The 18,759-nt window shown below is 42.4% G+C and overlaps 2 protein-coding genes across 3 annotated transcripts in view; one reads left to right on the top strand and one right to left on the bottom strand.

Annotated features, from left to right (window-relative positions):
• dmxl2 (Dmx-like 2) overlaps positions 1-12,484 on the top strand; it is a 45,345-nt gene extending 32,861 nt beyond the window's left edge. For both annotated transcript variants that reach the window (XM_080026676.1, XM_080026675.1), the window contains exons 39-54: positions 1,807-1,997; positions 2,686-2,822; positions 2,956-3,041; positions 3,237-3,438; positions 3,911-4,028; positions 5,440-5,505; positions 6,355-6,441; positions 6,619-6,740; positions 7,404-7,539; positions 8,701-8,761; positions 8,885-9,012; positions 9,110-9,187; positions 9,303-9,394; positions 9,491-9,543; positions 9,643-9,860; positions 10,498-12,484. In XM_080026676.1, coding sequence (XP_079882802.1) covers positions 1,807-1,997; positions 2,686-2,822; positions 2,956-3,041; positions 3,237-3,438; positions 3,911-4,028; positions 5,440-5,505; positions 6,355-6,441; positions 6,619-6,740; positions 7,404-7,539; positions 8,701-8,761; positions 8,885-9,012; positions 9,110-9,187; positions 9,303-9,394; positions 9,491-9,543; positions 9,643-9,860; positions 10,498-10,707 — 1,985 coding nt within the window. In that variant the 3' untranslated portion in view covers positions 10,708-12,484. The remainder of the gene's footprint in view (positions 1-1,806; positions 1,998-2,685; positions 2,823-2,955; positions 3,042-3,236; positions 3,439-3,910; positions 4,029-5,439; positions 5,506-6,354; positions 6,442-6,618; positions 6,741-7,403; positions 7,540-8,700; positions 8,762-8,884; positions 9,013-9,109; positions 9,188-9,302; positions 9,395-9,490; positions 9,544-9,642; positions 9,861-10,497) is intronic.
• Positions 12,485-12,628: 144 nt separating this feature from the next.
• gldn (gliomedin) lies at positions 12,629-17,897 on the bottom strand. Its single transcript, XM_080026697.1, has 10 exons — positions 17,114-17,897; positions 16,409-16,460; positions 16,299-16,316; positions 16,053-16,151; positions 15,291-15,392; positions 14,845-14,952; positions 14,485-14,568; positions 14,264-14,389; positions 13,970-14,120; positions 12,629-13,793 (listed from the first exon to the last, which is right to left on the bottom strand). Exons 1-10 carry the CDS (start codon positions 17,672-17,674, stop codon positions 13,328-13,330), a joined length of 1,767 nt encoding a protein of 588 aa, XP_079882823.1. The 5' UTR covers positions 17,675-17,897; the 3' UTR covers positions 12,629-13,327.
• Positions 17,898-18,759: the final 862 nt, after the last annotated feature.

Raw genomic sequence — 18,759 nt, 5'->3', positions numbered from 1 at the left:
TTTCAAGGGGAGAGGGCTTGGGCACTAAGGCCAGCTGTGAGTAACTGGGCTGGTGGATTTGCAGTGCTGGTTTGCAGGATTGCGGTGCATGGTTGCTGTACCGGTTTTGCATTGTTGCGGATTGCTTGACTTTACCCCTCCTCTCTCTCTCTCTCTCTCTCTCTCTCTCTCTCTCTCTCTTGTGCAGCTACTACTGAATGCCCACCATCACAAATCCAAAAGTTTTTACTAGTGCTATGAAGACATTTAGTCATCTGCGTTCAGTGTTGTTGATAAGCCAACAGCTGTTGTGTGAGCGTGTGTGTACTGCATTGCATGTTTTGTGTTGTAACGTCCTCTCTATATGCTCATCTCATTGTGTCATTCCCGTTGTTGTGCCTCCGAAGCAACAGCTGGGCCAAGCAAGGAGTGTTCAGAGGCCAAGGCTGAGCAGCCCTCTCAGACTAAATCTGAATCTGAGACTAAACCAGGTACACCTTGAGAGGTTATTAGACGTAATGGAAATACTACTGTAGAGCAGCAGCTGCGTCACTAGTTCTGTTGTGTCCAGTTTCTTGAACTGAATGTCTAAATAAAATGTGAATGGACTAGATTTACTCCATGTCAGTAGTGTGTTTTTTTAGTAAAGGTAATAACTAAATCATAGATGGTAGTAGCTCCTATGTGACATGACTAAACGGTTTGTCTGCATCGCATTTTTTTTTAGATTTGTAGAAATGAAGCCACTTTGTGAGTAGCTGTGCTGCGTCTTCATCAATATTTATAAGGGCCAAGGTATTCTCTGCTCACACATTGTATTTATTGTGAGAGGAAGAGATACAGGCTGGCATTTACACTATATCACTGCAGTGTCTTGAGATAGCACTCAGCAAAGCCAAGAGCCTTTTTGAAGAGCTGGATAGAGAGGATCTTAAATGTCAGCCTGCTGATAGCACTCTCTCCCCTTCCTAACGAATATTAAAACCTTTTCTCCTCTTGAGCACAGCTGAAAACTGACATGCATGTCACAAACGCAGAGCCATACACAAATGTTACAGATTTATACCGTTCCTGTCACGTTACCACTCATTTATTTTTAAATACAAAATCAACACGTTACAGTCACCACTCCCATCGTGTTTGCCTCCCTCAAGTGCTGTGTGTGGATACAAGAAAACGCTTAGCACATGACTGCTCGACAGATTCGCTATGGTTGTTTGATGCTTTTTCCTCCCCTGTGTGTGTGTGTGTGTGTTTTTTGTGCCACGCGTCACGTCAAATATTTACCAATTGAATTATGTTACGGCCTGTGTGGTATCTGTGTGTCTAACTGCACTGTCTGCTCTAGTTTGTGTCTTGTCTTGTTTTGTCTGGTTGTGATTTGCCAGAGATAGTCACCCAGAATAACGGTGCAGGTTTGTGCACAACCTAGTGTGTGTGTTTCCCTGTTCCTCCTCCATCCTATTTGAGCATTTTTCAGTATCTCTATTTTTTTGTTCTCCAAATGCATCGATTTCCTTTTTGTGTGCTATGACTCGTGAAAAAGTCGTAGAACTCAAAGTTATTTAGTAGAGACAGAATACAGAAAGTGTTTTATTAGGCTCCGTGGTTGACACAGTGCTCTTGTGCAAGTGTGCGGATGTAGTTCACACTTCCTTTTGATCTAATTCTTGACTTTCTTTTTGGCTTTTAAAAAACGAAACCCAGCCCTCTGCCCATCCTCACCATTTGTACGGAGCTACAGCCTGCTGCATAAAAGACCTTATCATCAGAGTTCATTGTGTTTGATTGATACTAATCTATTCATTCTTCTCCTCCTCCCCACAGTGGCTCCTGTTCAACCTCCGGAGGACGTTGACCGCTCCAGACGGAGGTTCAACATGAGGATGCTGGTCCCCGGACGGCCCGTGAAGGAGACCCCGCCGGCCACCCCGCCTCCTGTGCCCGCCGAGAGGCCCGCGTACAGGGAGAAGTTCATCCCCCCAGAGCTGAGCATGTGGGATTACTTTGTGGCCAAAGTAAGCCACTGAGTCTTACTTCTAAAAGTTGATTTCACTTTTTTACAGTTCTACTTTCTCTTATGTTTTGTGTTCATAACTTCACTGTTAAAAAGGTTGTGTGTAGTGGTTAGAGCACCCGCCCATAGAGGCTCAGTCCGCAGCAGCAGCAGACCACGGGTTCGAATCCGGCCCTCGGTCGTTCTCTGCATGTAATAATGGATTGGGTTTGTATAGCGCCTTTCTAGGCATTCAAAGCGCTTTACAGGGTTCCAGGTTCCACGCATTCACACACAGTCATACCGGTGGCGGATGTCATTCGCCTCTCTATCCCATTTCACCTCTGTCTCTCCAAACTGTCTAATAAAAAACTATTTAAAAAGGCCCAAAAAAAGAATCTTAAAAATATTAGAAATCTTTAGCCTTTAAAAGTGTTTATGTATCTGTACGTAGCTTACATTATGTAATTGGTCAATCAGATCTACAAAGAGAAGAAAAGGGGACAAAAATGGCTGACACTGTCAAACATAGCTATCTTCTCACTCTGTTGTTCTGACCCGACACTCGAGCTTCATCCCTGCTGTATTTATGGGTCCACGTCTGTATATTTTATGTTGCAGCGGCCAATTGTGTGTGGACTCAACTCATTAGATTTGGACTTTTTTAAATGTTCTCTTTCTTTTCCATCATTCCTCCCTCCCTCTCTCAGCCCTTCCTGCCGCTGACCGACAGCAGCGCTCTGTATGACTCAGACGAGAGCGGCGCAGAGGACGAAGAAGAGGACGATGACGACGCCTTCCTCTCTGACACACAGATAACCGAGCACTGTGACCCCAACTCCTACAGGTAGACGCGTTGCCCTCTTTTCTTTATATTTCTGCAACCTATTTTTCCTGGTGCCTATGGTACAGATTCTCAAAGTTCCTGTCTGTCTGTCTGTCTGTCTGTCTGTCTGTCTGTCCGTCTGTGTGCGATGTAGCTGGGCTCTGATCCGCCTGGTCATGGTGAAACTGGCTCATCACAACGTCAAGAACTTCCTCCCTCTCACTGGCCTAGACTTCCAAGGTACACACCATTGATCCATAACAGCTCCTTAAACCGTATTATACATTTAGATTTATTTTTTGTGTGAAGATACCTAAAATATTTGTGTGTAATTTGAAAATAATCAGTAAAGATAAACATTAAAAAAAAAAAATGTTTTTGCTGTAGTATGTATGCAGTACATCATGTATATCCATATATGTCTTTGTGTAACAGACCTGCCAGTCACCTCGCCTTTCTGCAACGCCGTGTTGAAGACATTAGAGAACTGGGAGCAGCTTCTGCTGGAGCGAATGAACAAGTTTGACGGCCCGCCTCCCAACTACATCAACACCTTCCCCACTGACCTCAGCGCAGGAGGTGGCCCCGCCATTCTCCGACACAAGGCCATGCTGGAGCCAGACAACACACCCTTCAAGTGCGTATTAAAAAATCATATAAAGTGTACACACATGTAGCCACACTTTCACACAATAGGGCTGGGTATTTCAAGCATTTACCAAACAACGTACTAGTGTTACTTTTTAAGTTCATAATATATTATGGCAATCCTTACTTTAATACTTAATTCAAGGAAAATGAATGATATAAAATGTAATTCCACAGACCACAGAAAAACTGCAAATATCAAATCACAGGTTGCATAAGGCTCGAAACGACATCCCTTTTTTACTTTAATTTAGAACAATCCTCGCTTGACAAAACAACACTATTGAGAAGTCAGACACCCTTTGGCAGACAGACAGAACATCTTATAATACATTTTGACGTCAAAGAAATGCAATGTCAATAGCATATATACTGTATTTTATTAAATAACAAATGTGAGATTTACCACAATTTAACTCACTTGGGAACAACTTGTTTTTCGTCCATATTGTCTCCGTCAGGACAAAGAACCACCAGTCCTTTCCAACCCGGCGTCTTTGGCATTTCCTGGTCAAACAGGAAGTTCTTCAGGAGACCTTGATCCGTTACATCTTCACTAAGAAGAGGAAGCAGAGTGAGGTAAGCAGCCCACACACATGACAACATAGTTCTGCTCGTTTTGAGTTCAGTGTTGATTAACTCCAAAGATCAAATCCCTTCATCATTTCATTTAACAAGTCATGTTAGTTCATATTGAAAGCAGAGTGTTTGCATTTTCCCTTTTTTTATTTGTTCACTTCCCCTATAACAATCACTATACAGTATTGGCCCAAATATAAGAATAAACTGTGTCTTTTAAAAGTAGTGTTGTTTCACATTCAACTGCTAGGGATTTGTAACTCATCTACAGTTTTTTTTAAGCAAATGACCCTGTTGACTGGCTTGAGTTGCTGTAACTGAACTACAGTGCCAGGATCGACGGATGTAAAGACATTGTGACTGTGTTTTAAAAAAGTAGGCTTACAGTAGAAAAAAGCCATAATAACCACATGACGCCCACAGTGATAGGGATTGATAAGATACATAATAGTCATTGAATAACTGTCACGCAGTCAGGAAATATATTGTCAGGATGTCTGGTTAGAAGACAGCAGAAGCCTTAAAATGCATCTTTGCAGAACTACAGGGTGCGTGTTTAAGTATGTGATAAAAAGACAGAACAAATAAATGTATTGTTGTTTATTTTTAACTCAAATTCTAATTCCCTTTTATTCAAAGAGGTTCCTTTTTATCCAGGGACATTATATCTGGGCCAATTCAGTATATATTTAAATTTAATTTCAATTATTTTTGCACAGACTCTGCACACTCTCCACACTAAAGCTTGGAAAGAAATTGATTTATTGCGGTTATTTATCCTATGCAGTTATAGTCCTTTTGAACGTGATCATTCAGCCACCATGGATTACTATCCGACAGATACATTTAAATGCCTGTGGAGCCAGGTCTCGCCCATGAATCTAAACCCATCACTCCACTGTAATACATTGAGAAGGGCTCACTCACTGAGCATTTATCTTTAATTATTGTCTTTATCATTGCTTTGACCTCATAGATGTCCTTAATCAAGTACGGGACCCTTCACTGCCTTTTGTGATGTCTGGAAATAGTCATCATTGTGTAATCACTCTCCTGTAAGACTGCTATTGTAGCTGCTAGTCCTAAATTAGACAAAAAAAACAGTGATTATGGTCCCAGATGCTTAGTTTTTTTTTCATTATTTGACATACGTCTTTGCTAGCTGGAGTACCCTGATTACCTTAAATTAAACTGTAGCAATCATCCATTTATTCTGTTACATGACTGTCGCTCTGTGCTAATGAGGCGGACTGGGTTCAGAGTTATTTGCACTTTATCACCAAGTATCAAGTTTTTTTTACATTTTCTTTTCATTCCATGTTTTTCCTATGTTTGTGCATGTGTTTTTTCGTGTTGTGCCGTGTTGGTGTGTTGTGTGTCTATATTGCCTGTGTGTGTGTGTGTTGTGTAGTTTTTAGAGAACCATATGGACGGTATAAGCCCAAACTGCATAGCAGGAGCTAGCCATCCCTACAAGGTAGTATTATTTACTGTAACCAGCCCAGGCCCTGGCTCTGTCTGGCCCTCTTCTCTGTCTGTTAGAGTCACTGCAAAGCCAAGCTTCAAGGAGCAATTACATTGAAACTTCAACATAATTATTGAGCACCATTTTGCACAGGTTTAAGGTTTGCAGGGTGTGGGTTAGTGGTAGCACCAAACTGGGTGATTTGATGTCTCCTCTCCAGCTTGACCTGGTTGTGACTGTTCTGGCAATTCTTCTGGCATAAAATCTACTGAAAGTGCTAAAGCTTAGATCTAACGTCTAATATTTTCCTCTCGCTGGGACACCTATGACTTCCACTCGCATTACTTCACTTCTGATCCCTTCTAATAAGACGTTTCCCTGGGTTTCTCACTCCTTTCTCCTCTCTAGCTGGACTGATTCTGCTGGACCCAAAAGCAAAACAATAAAAATGAATAAAACTCCCCCTAAGAGAGTTGATACATACAGTACAGTTCACTTACTAACGTGCATGCTCACTGTCAGGGCTGTGTCAGGTTGCTAATCCTGCAGGGTGTTGTGACTGGGGAATTCCAAACCAACGGTCGAAAATGTCAATATTTAATTGTGTGGTTATAATTTACAAATTGTCCTAAGATTAATTCTCTCCGCTTATGAATGTTGAATGTGGCAACTTGATGACCCAAAGCAAGGGGTTTGGATGTATATATTATGTATGCCCTATTTTTCATGGAAGGGAATTAACATTATTTAGGAAGAAATTACTTCTAAACTTATTTTTCTAAAATGTTTACTCTGTGGCACCGGAACCCTTTCTACAGCTGAAATGCATCTTGAATGTCTGGGTTTTCTTGCCTTTTTCAGGTGGAGGCAGATCTGGGCTACCCAGGAGGCAAAGCTAGAATCATTCATAAGGAGTCTGATATAATCATGGCATTTGCCATCAATAAGGTAAGTTGTGTGTGTGAGACATGTGAGAGTTAAAGAGTAACTGGGAAGCACTTTATTTCCATAATTAAGAAGATGTCATTTATTATTAAGGTTACTTTCATAATCCATATCAATTAATTTTTAGGAAAGGGAACCATATTACATAACCCTCTTTTTCCCACTTTCCATTCATTCCAGGCTAATTCCAATGAGATAGTGTTGGCCTCCACTCATGATGTCCAGGAAGTGGATGTGTCCAGTCTGGTGGCGGTTCAGCCATACACATGGATTGGGGACGACTTTGATAAGGAGTCCCGCAGGTGAGCACCTTCAGTATTCTGATTAAGAAGTACCTTGTGAAAAATAGGCCAGTAATGTTATATACATATAAATAGTTTTTTGTATTCAATTGCGGTCTGTTAGGAGATTCTACACATACAACCTAAACACTAGATTGTAGTTTGTGTGCAGGAGGCTGTTCAATTCTTTTTTTTTGTTGAATTCCACTTAGCACTCTTAAACCTATTAAGCCCTGTTTAACACCTACTGCTATGCTCAATAGCTAGGACACATATCATCTTACGGGAAAGTGTACGTTTTATAATGACATCAGCTGATTTTCAGAGTCCAGTTAACATTACTTTACCTTATTATATTGTAACTAATTATTTTCAATGGGAACTGGGAACTAATGACAAGTGATATAATAATACATTATTCTATTCATATTGTCCCTAATGGTTTTCCCTCATACTCTCCTACTCGGCCTATACAATTATGAAACCGGTATTAAGTTACATTCTCAGTGGCATTCAAAATTACATTTAAAAGTCTCCAGTTTTATTAGATATGTCTAGCAGAAACCCTGTAAGTTACTGGCCAAGCTTTGTTTTGAATTTGAACAGCTGATGTCTTAAGTCTTTGTGCATCATCCATGTTTCAAACATCTCCACAAAACATTTTGGTTGTGTTTCGTTTTGCAGCTCTGACGACTTGGACATCCGTTCTTCTCAGACCAACATTGCCCAGCCGAACTCCTTTGCAGCCCCACAGATGCAGCAGGTCTCTGCCTCCATGCCTTGGCTGGGCAGCGGGCAGACCAGCATGGGAGCCAGCGTGGTACGGAGTCTATGCGCCACAAACACAAATAGACACAACACAGCCGATCCACACAGTGATGGATATGCAGTTCTCACTAAGTGCCAGTAGGGGGAATATAAGTCATGTTTGGAAGCCTAAAGATGGAGGCAGAATATATGCAATCAACTGCAGTCTTTTGATTTTACAGCAACCTGTGCTCCACAAGTCGATGTTTTATTAAAGTTGTAAAAAATGTAATCAGAGTTCAATATGCAATGGACTACTGTAAGATGTAATGTGACTATGCCCATCCCCCCCATGCACATCGTCAGGAGAAGTTAGTATTTTGAATCCTTATCAAACTGAGCCATGCCGACTAAACAGCTGTCCTGCTGAGTCTATGGAGGCTGATACAGACAATGGTGTGCATGGCAGAGAGGGACACATATAAACACAGATAGCAGCAGGCTCTCACAGCCGGCGAACCCAAGGTACAGATTTGCGTCACCCTTAACACACAGCCAGGGTTCTCCATGTCCCAGGCATGGTGATAAATGTTGCGGGCGATACTCATGAGGAGAACAGGACATTGAGGGTGTCAGACAGGCTCAGTGGATCAGGGAAGGGGCTTTTCTCAAGTCTCTGCTGTTGTCCCGATTGTTTAAAGATCACAGCCATTTAATTCCTGGATGCTAGTCCTCTGATGTTCAGCAGTGATCACAACAAACAGGAAATTTAGTGTTGACTTTTGAAAACAGATGATTTATTTGCAGACGGTCATAACAGAAAATGGGCAAATGTTCGGAATGAAATTTAAGTTTTCCCATTCACGATGAATAACACGGACATAAACACTGTGGTCGAGGTGTTATCCCCATCTGAAATGTGCAGGATATGTGGTTGACTGCTTAACTTTAACCTTTAACTTAAGGTGAAAGCAGATCAAATTAGTCGAACTCCAATTGACATGAAGGCATTTTGTCAATGCAATGGTAATGTTCTTCAGCGTATTATTTATTGAAATGTTTCTGGTCAAATCCTGTAATATTTGTTTTCACCAGTAAGTAGTGAGTAAGTAATGAGTGTACAAAGCATATATTATTATTTTGTATTATTTAAAATGAGCCAAATCATATTAGCTTGGCTTCATATGCAATTATGTAAACCTATATTGATGTTTGCATTGTGTTTTTTTTTCAGATTATGAAGAGGAATCTAAATAATGTGAAGAGAATGACATCCCACCCTATATATCAGTATTGTAAGTGCCTACACTGAATGATGAAACCTAGGAGGTCTATTGCATTATACATTTCAAATGTATGATCATCTCTCCATTCATTTCTAATTATAATTTCTCCCCTACTTTGTGTCTGTATGTCAGACATGACAGGGGCTCAGGACGGTAGTGTGAGAATGTTTGAATGGAACAGACCACAGCAGCTCATTTGCTTCAGACAAGCAGGAAATGCTAGAGTCACTCGTCTCTATTTCAACTCCCAGGGCAATAAGGTACACACACATGCACACACGCGCACACACACACTGCAACGCCTGTGTTTTGTCTATCTGGTCTGAATGCTCTGATTTCCCTGTACTCCTCTTGTAGTGTGGAGTTGCTGACGGAGAGGGCTTCCTCAGTCTCTGGCAAGTCAACCAGACATCCTCCAACCCTAAACCCTACCTGGTGAGGCCATCTCCCATCTCATTCATAACCGTGTCAGCACACACATACACATATTTACAGACATATCAATATACAGTATATAAATCATTAAATAATGTACTTTTTTTGTGTACAGAGTTGGCAGTGCCACACAAAGACCTGTGGGGATTTTGCCTTCATCACGTCCTCCAGCCTCATCGCAACAGCCGGACAGTCCAATGATAATAGGTCAGCGCCTCTGAGCTGAGGACACCATTTAACCAACACTCATCTTTCTGTGTCGTCACCTCACTAATAGTATCCCTGTTTTACTTTTGTCAACAGAAATGTCTGCCTTTGGGATACTCTGATTTCACCTAGCAATAGCATGGTCCACGGTAAGAAATCCCAAATGCTTCAAACAAGTCCCCCCTGTATGTAAAAAGGTATGTATGGAATTGTGATCAAATTTCATATTTCTTCCTACCCCCTTCCAGCTTTCCCTTGCCACGAGAACGGGGCCACTGTGCTGCAGTATGCTCCTAAACAGCAGCTGCTGATCACTGGAGGCAGGAAGGGCTTTGTGTGTGTGTTTGACATCCGCCAGAGGCAGCTGCTCCACACTTTCCAGGCCCACGACTCTGCCATCAAGGCCCTCACTCTGGATGCCTTCGAGGACTTCTTCGTCACTGGCTCGGCCGAGGGCAACATGAAGGTGATGCTGCATTCTCCCATCGCTTAAGTTACCGACCTGCCAAAACACATTAAGCCATACTTTGATTGTATACTGAGGGCTTAATGTCTTATTCAAGATATAGACTTGAGAAGTTATTTTGCAGCAGCCTGGTGTTGTTTGTTTGTGTTTGATTTTAATGAAGGTAAAAAAAAAACACAGCAGACGGCCGTGCGCTCTGGTAGTTCCACTTTAAATCAAAGGGCTGCTGATTAGTCATCACATGTGGCCGGCTGCCTTCAGATGTTTGCATGGATTTAATGAACTGCAGGAGGAGGTTTTTGCTGCATTATAAAGCCATTTTTGAGAAATCAATACAATATCACTCACTCAGTTTTCCCTAGCCTCTTAATAGTGCCATATGAAACCATGCTGGGTGTGGTGAGACATTTATCAGCTTGATTTGTATTAGTTGTTTATTGGATGCAGAAAAGAACAGAAACCAACTTTTTTTTTGTACACAGCACTCAAATTGAATTTTGGCACTTGACAATTGCAGCGGCAGGCTCCTCATATGAAATAAATAAAACGGAACACTATGGCTGGTGTGAACAAAGAAAGAAAATAAACTTAACACCTGTTCCCTCCTCTCTCTCCTTTCTGCTTTGTCTTTCTTTAGGTGTGGAAGTTAGCGGGCCACGGGCTCATGCACTCGTTCAGCACCGAGCACGCCAAGCAGTCCATCTTCCGCAACATCGGCGCCGGCGTCATGCAGGTGGAGACGCGGCCGGGCAACCGTATATTCACCTGTGGAGCGGACGGAACCCTGAAGATGAGGGTCCTCCCCGACCGCTACAATATCCCCAGCAGCTTGGTGGACGTCCTGTAACGCTTTACCTCCACTTCTGAAAGGGTCCAAAGAGGAAAAGAGACAGAAAGAAAAAACAACAAAAATGCTTCTGTAACACTCTCGCTAGGCATTGATAGTATATAATTGATGGGTTGGAAAAGTTGGTCAAAAGATCCCCACGCTTTTGGCCGTCTTTCAAGAGTGTGCAGTGTTCACGGGGTTTACTCTTGATGTAAATCATAATCCAGAATGAAAAACGGAGCTGCAAATCTTTTTTTTTTTCTGAAAGCAACGTTACAAGCAAAAGGTATCATACTTGATTTTAAAAAAAGCTAGATTTATTGTAATTTTATTCCAGAAATCTCTACTCCTAGAGTGTGTCCATAGGAAAGCTATGCATGTCCTGTTCTCGTTACGCGGTGCAATCACAGGTCTATTGATAGTGCTCTGTAAAAGTGCTCAAGCAAAACTTTTAAAAGTGTGTAACTGTCGTCATTTTGTGCCCACAGCTGAAAAATCTCTTAGCATTCTATTGTAACCAGCACTGTGGTTTGTTAATAAGTCAGTGGTTTCCAGTGTGAATCGAGTTGTCGGAATCTGCATTTTGTTTCAATGGTTTTCCCCGCCCCCTCCTGCCTTTTTGCCCGGCTTGCATCAGCCCTTATGGAAGAGTTGATGGTGCATTGCTCCTGTGGTGACCCCCTCCCTCCCTCACCCACACCCCTTTTTATGGCTACCCATCACTCACTGTGGCCTCTCCTGGTCTGGGCTCGCCCCCCTCCCCCTGCCCGGTGTAGGTCCTCTGGGGTGTGTGTTCACTCTGTGTCTTCCATCTGTACGCCTGCCCTGCCCGCCCACCTGCCCTCAAATGCCTGTTTGTGTGGCGCACTCAACTGCTAGAAACATTCCTGTTTGGAAGATGACGTGTTTTAATTCCTGTGACTGTGATTTTCAATGTCTCCATCTGTCTGGTTCCAAAAAGCCTAAAACAAGCCCGCCCGCCCGCCCGGAGCAGAAACACAAAGGTTCACTTCTGGTCTTGCACAACGTATTCCTGAATTTAAGTTTTTTATTTCATTATTTAAATTATTTATATGTCTGTGTTTTGTTTTGTTTTGTTTGCCATTCCTTTGTAAAACTGTTTAACTTATTGCCTTTTATTTTAGGAATGTAAGGGGCTTTTACTGTACCTGACTGGGAGATGTGCAAACACAGTCTGCTGTATGTACGTGTGTGTTATACCTCACTGGTTGTTTTTACTCTTTCATCCATAAGGAATAGTTATTTGCACTCAAAATTATGGAGACACTAAAAAGTTTATTTCAAATAAATAGGATATTGAAGAAGAAGAAGTTGTTATTTACAAATGAATGTCTGGCTTTATTTGGCCTAGTAGTAAAACGTTTGAAATAGTTTTAATATATAAATTATATAAATATATATATATATATATGAAATACCACAACAGCTTGTACAAACATGAAAGCATTTCTTTATTTTTTGGTTTGTATCATACCAGCTGGATTAGTTGTCACTTTTGTTAAGTGTATGTATGGTATTTATTAAAGAGATTTGTGTTTCTCTCCCTCTCTCTGCCCACTATGTGTACTGTATGTATCTTAAGTGTTTTAGCAATGGTCCTACTGGTGTGTGTATGTGTGTGTGTGTGTGTGCGTGTGCATGTAATAATGCAAAAGAAGCCAATATCATGGGTAGATGCTTACTAGGGCACTTGAGCCTGGCGATATGTGAGGGAACAGGTCATGGTCAGAGTTTTACCTTTGTAAAGTGAATAAATTCTTTTTATTTCATCAGGGTGATTTGGCGCTGTTTTTATTTGATTTTCTGTCAAGAGGAATAAGCAGCCAGGGAATGGCTGCTTTATTACAAAAGGAAGGTGGACTGTGTATATGTACGGAATGTCAGATAGGATAAATTGTACACCAATATAAAAATACATAAAAGATCACTGTCATGCAAATACACTAAATAATACCACAACCTAAAACACATATGGAACCAAAAGTTTAAGTTATAAGAAAAGTTCAATAAAAAATGATATAAAAGTTTGTCACACCGTTAGTTACTCCAAAATCTCACATGCAACATTTTAAATAAGATATAATTACAGCAGTAGGCAATTTATTTTTGACAATTTCATAATTATTATCGAGACAAAAAAAGCCTTGGTGAAACGGTGACTTTTAAATAACCGGTTGCACCTTCATCTGACGGGAGAATTCTCTACAGGACCATGAAGTTGAGATTGTGACGTGAACATCACTTTTGAAAACCTTAAAGGTGCAACAAGGAATTTTGGAAATATTTCTGGAACGGTCTAATTTTTCCTCTGATCATAAATTACATTTAACAGCAAACATGACCATCAGTGCAAAGAAATAAGAATGCTATTTTTACATAGTTTTTCTTCATGCCAGCAGCTAGCGTAAGAACATTACCACTTTTGTCCAAAGGGGGTGCAAGAATTAACACAAACTGAAAGTTCCCCGGAGCACCTTTTAATATGGCCAATTTCCAAAGATGGAGTGAATTGTTCAACTGGCTGCTGGCATTTTTTTCATTTTTCTCTCACCATGTAACAGTCACATCTGGATGTTCTCAGTCAAATTCAAAATGATGAAAGAATGAGACGTTTTTTTCACTCGTCATTGATGAAGTGGACCACGTAGAGGCGGACGTAGCTGTTGTCCCACACGTACAGGTGTCTGTCCTTGGGGCTGTAGGAGAGCATGGCCAGCACTCCGCCTGGAGACCTCAGGTCAAAGGTCAAGTTGACCGGCTTTCCCTTCAGCAGGTCGAAAGCGAAGGAGACTCTGGTGTCTTTGGTGTCGGTGACGTACAGGACGCCGCACGCGATGAAGGCGTTGCCGGCCTTGGTGCGCGGGTAGGTGGTGTTCACGTAGGAGGTGACGGAGAAGGTCTTCTGGTCCAGCTGGGCCACCATGATGCTCTCGTCCGCGCTGGAGGCAAAGATCAGCCACAAGCCGTTCTCATCTGCCGCCAGTTTGAAGTAGGTCTTGGAGTTGTGGAGCAGGTAGAAGAGGCTGTGGTACAAAGCGTTGTCTATGGTGAGAGTTTGAAGCCTCTTGGTGTGGAAATCAAATCTGTGAAAAAACAAGAGGCAAGTTGTGAGTGATGAAACAAATGGGGAAAACTTCATTTAAATTCAATTCAGACAACTTCAATTATCCTCGTAGGGCAAATTCAGTTTCAGTCAACCAGTCATCACCTAAAACAAAGACAAAAACAGAACCGCAGTCAAGACATCAAAGCAGCTTACTTGGCAATGCTGGAGGTACCAGCGATATGATAGTAGATGGAGCCGTTGTGGACGGTGTGGCCACACCCTTGGTAGAACTTTCTGACATCCACAGCTTCACTCTTGTTGCTCTGGAAGGAGGCAATGCTTTTATACTCCTTCACCACACGACCTGTGGGGGACAGGGGGGGGACAACGAGCAAAATGTTGACTGCTAAAGAAAATCTTTTGGACCTTTTCTAAGAGGTCCTACAATCTAACACGCCTGTATTGCATTGACACTATCTGTACCCAGGTGCTGATGGTCCTACCTACCAGAAAAGTGATCTGCCACCCATATCCGCTCGTCGTCTAGCCGAGCGGTGTCTTTCATCCATGTGCCAAATGTGTTCTCCATCTTTGTCACATTCCTGGGGTTGATCAGAGACTTGATCAGGCAATCTGAAAGGGAAATGACAACCAGTTCAGATGCTTACTGTACATCTCTAACACACAGCAGATATTGCACATGTAGAAACACTCATCTGAAAACACACCGTTCTTCTTAGCAGGCCTTTCGTGTAGTTTCACAGCCTCCTTCACAGACAAGGTTTCGTCATTTGGAGCTGCGTATAAGGGCCCTGTTGGAAACAATTCCATTTTACGGTAGCCTACATACTTAGCAAAAATATTGGTTCCTGTTGCTGCTGTTTAGAACACTTAAAATACTGTATAAGTCAGAATTGTATTATTATATTTATTTTTATTTATTTAACGGAAACATACAAAGCAAAAACTACAGAAGAAAGACCACATGGACCTTGTGGTGAGATCATTTTGCCAACTTTCCAAAAATCAGAGTTACAATCTCAACAGCATAGTAAAATGTTTGACTTGGGTCAGCAAAGGCCTGTTACCCATTGTCTGAGCAGCCTGAAGGTTGGCTCTGTGGTGTCTTGTTCTTGAAGGCCCCTGAGGTCCTGGAGGCCCAGGAGGACCCATGGGCCCGGGAGGACCAGGTGGACCTGTAACAAGAAGAGTGGGAGAAAATCTAAACCGTCTGGAGAGAAAAAAGGAGATCTGTTCTGAGGATGTGTCAGATCCAGGAATATTGAAATAAATTCTATCAATTAATTACATGTCCAACATCCTTGTATTGTTAAGTTTGCTGTGCACTATGCTTTAAGTGATACAAGTCCTTATTTAATTAGATTTTAATTCATTTCTTTACAGCTTTTGACCATTAGTACCATGCTATGGAGCACAAAACATTCATATAACAGAACAAGTCAATGGCGCACGGCATGGACACAACAAAAACACTTCTTCTAAACAAGACCCTGAGGTGTAAAGCTCTACTTGCCCTCAATAATGACATCATTGGACGGTTGTCCGTTGTCTCCGGGCGGACCAGCCTCTCCTTGCTCTCCTTTTTCACCTGGTTCTCCAGTCTCACCTGGCGGCCCTGTGTGGAGGACAGAATGATGCAGAAAAGCTCCATCAGGACTGCATTCATAAACTCAATACACTTTGCCCCTCTATTGTTAAAGCCCATGAATTATTCCATTGACTCCCTCCGGTGAATCATGCCATCATCAACTGTGGAGGAGAACAGAGTGAAGTGGGAGAATCTTTCCGGTTCATTTAGCTAGAGGCCAAAACCACAGAGATGAATAATATTAGCTGAGAATGTGAGAGAAAAGGCAGCCGTTTCAACCCCTTCCCTCCTTTAAGAATTACAAGTGAACTCCGCTGTGAATACAATCCAACATTCATTGTGGCATTGTGATGCATGGTTGATTCAGGAGACTGACTCTGTTGGTATGTTTTGTGCTTGTGTCTTTTGTGTGTGTGTGTGTGTGTGTGTGTGTGTGTGTGTGTGTGTGTGTGTGTGTGTGTGTGCCTGTGTGTGTGTGTGTGTGTGTGTGTGTGTGTGTGCGCATGACCTTAAGTGACTGTCCTTCTTGCCATTTTTTTATTTTTACCCCCTGGGTTACACTCAACCCTTTGACTGTTACATTGAACCAGTAGTATCCTCGCTAAAATGGCCAGCATCGCCTGAGGTATTATTACAAAGGGATAGTAGTGAGTAAAAACAGATTATAGGGCTTCACAAATTCTTTACCTTTTTTTCCTCTTTTCCCATCAGCCCCTGGCTGTCCATTCAGTCCTGGGATTCCATCAGTTCCATTGTGTCCGGGCAGACCGTCTGCACCGGGCAAACCTACAGCAACACACAACAAAAATATTCACCAATGGGAAACTGAATGGGAAACAAACACACACTCTGCTAAGATATGGGTCACTAAACCACAAAAGGACACATACAATATATGGCTGGATATTACATTTGGATCTGGTGTTCACTTACCAGGCGGTCCCGGGGGTCCTGCAACAGAAAGTGAAAGGGACGTTAGAGAATTTAAAAAAAATGATATTGTAGACATGAGTAGCTTATAGTATATGAGTATGTAGACATACCGGCAATGCAGACTCCCTTGGTGCTATTGCAAATGTCGATCAACAACTTGATCTAAAGAGAACGAAAATATATCAAAATGTAATTCGAACACTGAGATGTATTGAGTTTAGGCAACAGGGCCGGGTTGATCACCTATTGGGCCCTTAAACAGAAATGAGCCCCTGTTGAGCCCCCAAGTTCACACGTAGTGAAATAAGTATTTCAATAATTTACCTAAGTAGAAACAACTTAGTAAAAACACTCCTTTGTAAGTAAAACTTTAAACTATAACAGTGTTATCAGCAAAATATACTGAATAGGTTACAAAAATAGCAGAATGCCCATGTCATATTATTTTACAATTATCACTGATGCTATTCAGGGAACATTTTATTGTTGTAGTTGGTCAGGGTAATTTACCGGCTTACCATTTTGTCATACAGTTTAATCAGCATCAAATTTCATGGACTGATCATCTTCTCTGTAAAATGTGTCCAAGTGACATTAACTGTCAAATAAAGGCCAAGTAACGATATTTTTCTCTAAAATGAAGTTGGTGTATAGAACTGAATCTAGAACCTTCGTGGCCCGCTGATGGTCAAGACCATTGACCTTTTTATCAAGTAGTTAATGATCCAGCATAATAAGCATAGACAAAAAAGATATTTAGGAATATATTCCCCTCCCTCACTCTTTCAAGCCACCATCAGGTTATCCCCTCTCACCGGAACCATGGAGTAAGTCATCATCATCATCATGTCATCCTGGACGTGTGCCTTGTGGTAACTCTGGCTGTGCAGTTGGTGCTTGTGCTTGGTCTCGTGCCTGATTTTCTTCTCGGTCTCCTCTCCCACCTCCTGGCTGACCTCCTGCTGGTCTGCCTCCTCCGGTCCCACGACGTCCAGGGGAAGCTCCATCTGAAGCTCCTTATCCAGCAGCTCTTCTTCACTCCTCTTGTTCCTAGAGTACTGGTACTGGTACTGCTGTTGTTTCTGATGTTCCCCCACACTCGCTCTCAACCCTGCCGCTCCCCTGGGCACCTCCTGCAGGAACTCCACCACCGAGCTCTGCTGCACCTCCGTCAGCCGAGCCTCCGTCTGCTCCAGCAGAGCACGTTGCTGGTTCTGCTGGAGCAGGAGCACCAAGAGGCCCACAGAGTTGACCAGGGCCACCACACACGTCCCGTACAGCACCAGCCGCTGAGGGAGGGTCATGCTGGGGGTCGGGATCCACATGGTCACCACTTCACCTCCACTTTTCTGAGGGTCGCACACTGACCTCAGCATTCACAGCAGGGGAAGTCAAGTCCAGTAGAGCAGGGAATAATAAAAGGGACAGTCAGGACCGAGAATGTCCAGTGTGTAGCCAAAGAGGATGTCAACAATGAATTGAATAAAATTGACCAAAGACAAACTAGTCCAACAGAAAGGAAGTCAAATTGAAGGTCCTGTCCAGATGATTTCAAAGCTCCGAATAGAGTCCGATCAGCCTCAGACTCTGCGCTCCACCCGGGTGGTCTATCTGAACGCAGAGTGGTAAATACAAGTGCTAGTTGTGTTGTTCACCAAGTGGAGAAGGGGCTGTGTGTGTGTGTGTGTGTGTGTGTGTGTGTGTGTGTGTGTGTGTGTGTGTGTGTGTGTGTGTGTGTGTGTGTGTGTGTGTGTGTGTGTGTGTGTGCACGTGCACGTGCACGTGCACGTGCACATGCAAACCAGTAGTGTAGGAGTGGGCATTACATAGTCTTCTGGGCTTGTCTGGGAAGAAACCCCCGCCTGTTCAGTCACCTGATTTATATTCAGCACAAGCCATTCTACTGCACCGCCGTGGGCAGACTGACATCACATATCACAAACACACACACAACGTGCACATATGTAGGCTATGATGTATGCACGAAAGCACTCACATACATAACACATGAAAAAGAATACGTAACACCAGACAGACTGACTGGTCATTGGTGTTTACATACATCATCAAAACATCATAAAACATCATTATAATTTCTATTGAGTTGGTTCATGCCCTTTCTTCCCCAACTCCTGTTTCCTAACATCTTTTCTCCCCGGCTCGAAGCTCTTAGTCATATCCTCAGAGCTTCCATCCACCAACTGCAACATTGACCCATTTCCATTACTTTGATTTGGGCCAGAAAAGGGACATATCACTGTAAAAGTGACAGTTTGGCTGCAGGAAAAAATAAATAAAAAATCAGCTCCGGACAATGAAATACTTAACTTAACTGTGAAAAGTATCAACTATACTGCCTTTTATGACTTAAATGTGGATGTAGCTGGCCCAATTCTCTGTATAACACACATACACGCACGCACGCACACAGGAAGACGTAGATAGAGAGAGAGAAAACATT

Source organism: Ammodytes marinus, assembly GCF_949987685.1.
Source record: "Ammodytes marinus genome assembly, chromosome: 1".
NCBI lineage: Eukaryota > Metazoa > Chordata > Actinopteri > Uranoscopiformes > Ammodytidae > Ammodytes > Ammodytes marinus.
The sequence above is the reverse complement of the archived record's forward strand: the minus strand, read 5'-3'. Positions and strand labels throughout refer to the sequence as shown.

Excerpts from the sequence above, each read along its gene's own strand:
- gldn (XM_080026697.1), bottom strand. The coding sequence starts at position 17,674 with ATGCTGAGGTCAGTGTGCGACCCTCAGAAAAGTGGAGGTGAAGTGGTG. Across the intron at positions 14,953-15,290 it reads CAATGATGTCATTATTGAGG|GTCCACCTGGTCCTCCCGGG; the intron begins GCAAGTAGAGCT and ends TTCTTGTTACAG. Across the intron at positions 14,569-14,844 it reads TCAGGCTGCTCAGACAATGG|GGCCCTTATACGCAGCTCCA; the intron begins GTAACAGGCCTT and ends TGTTTCCAACAG.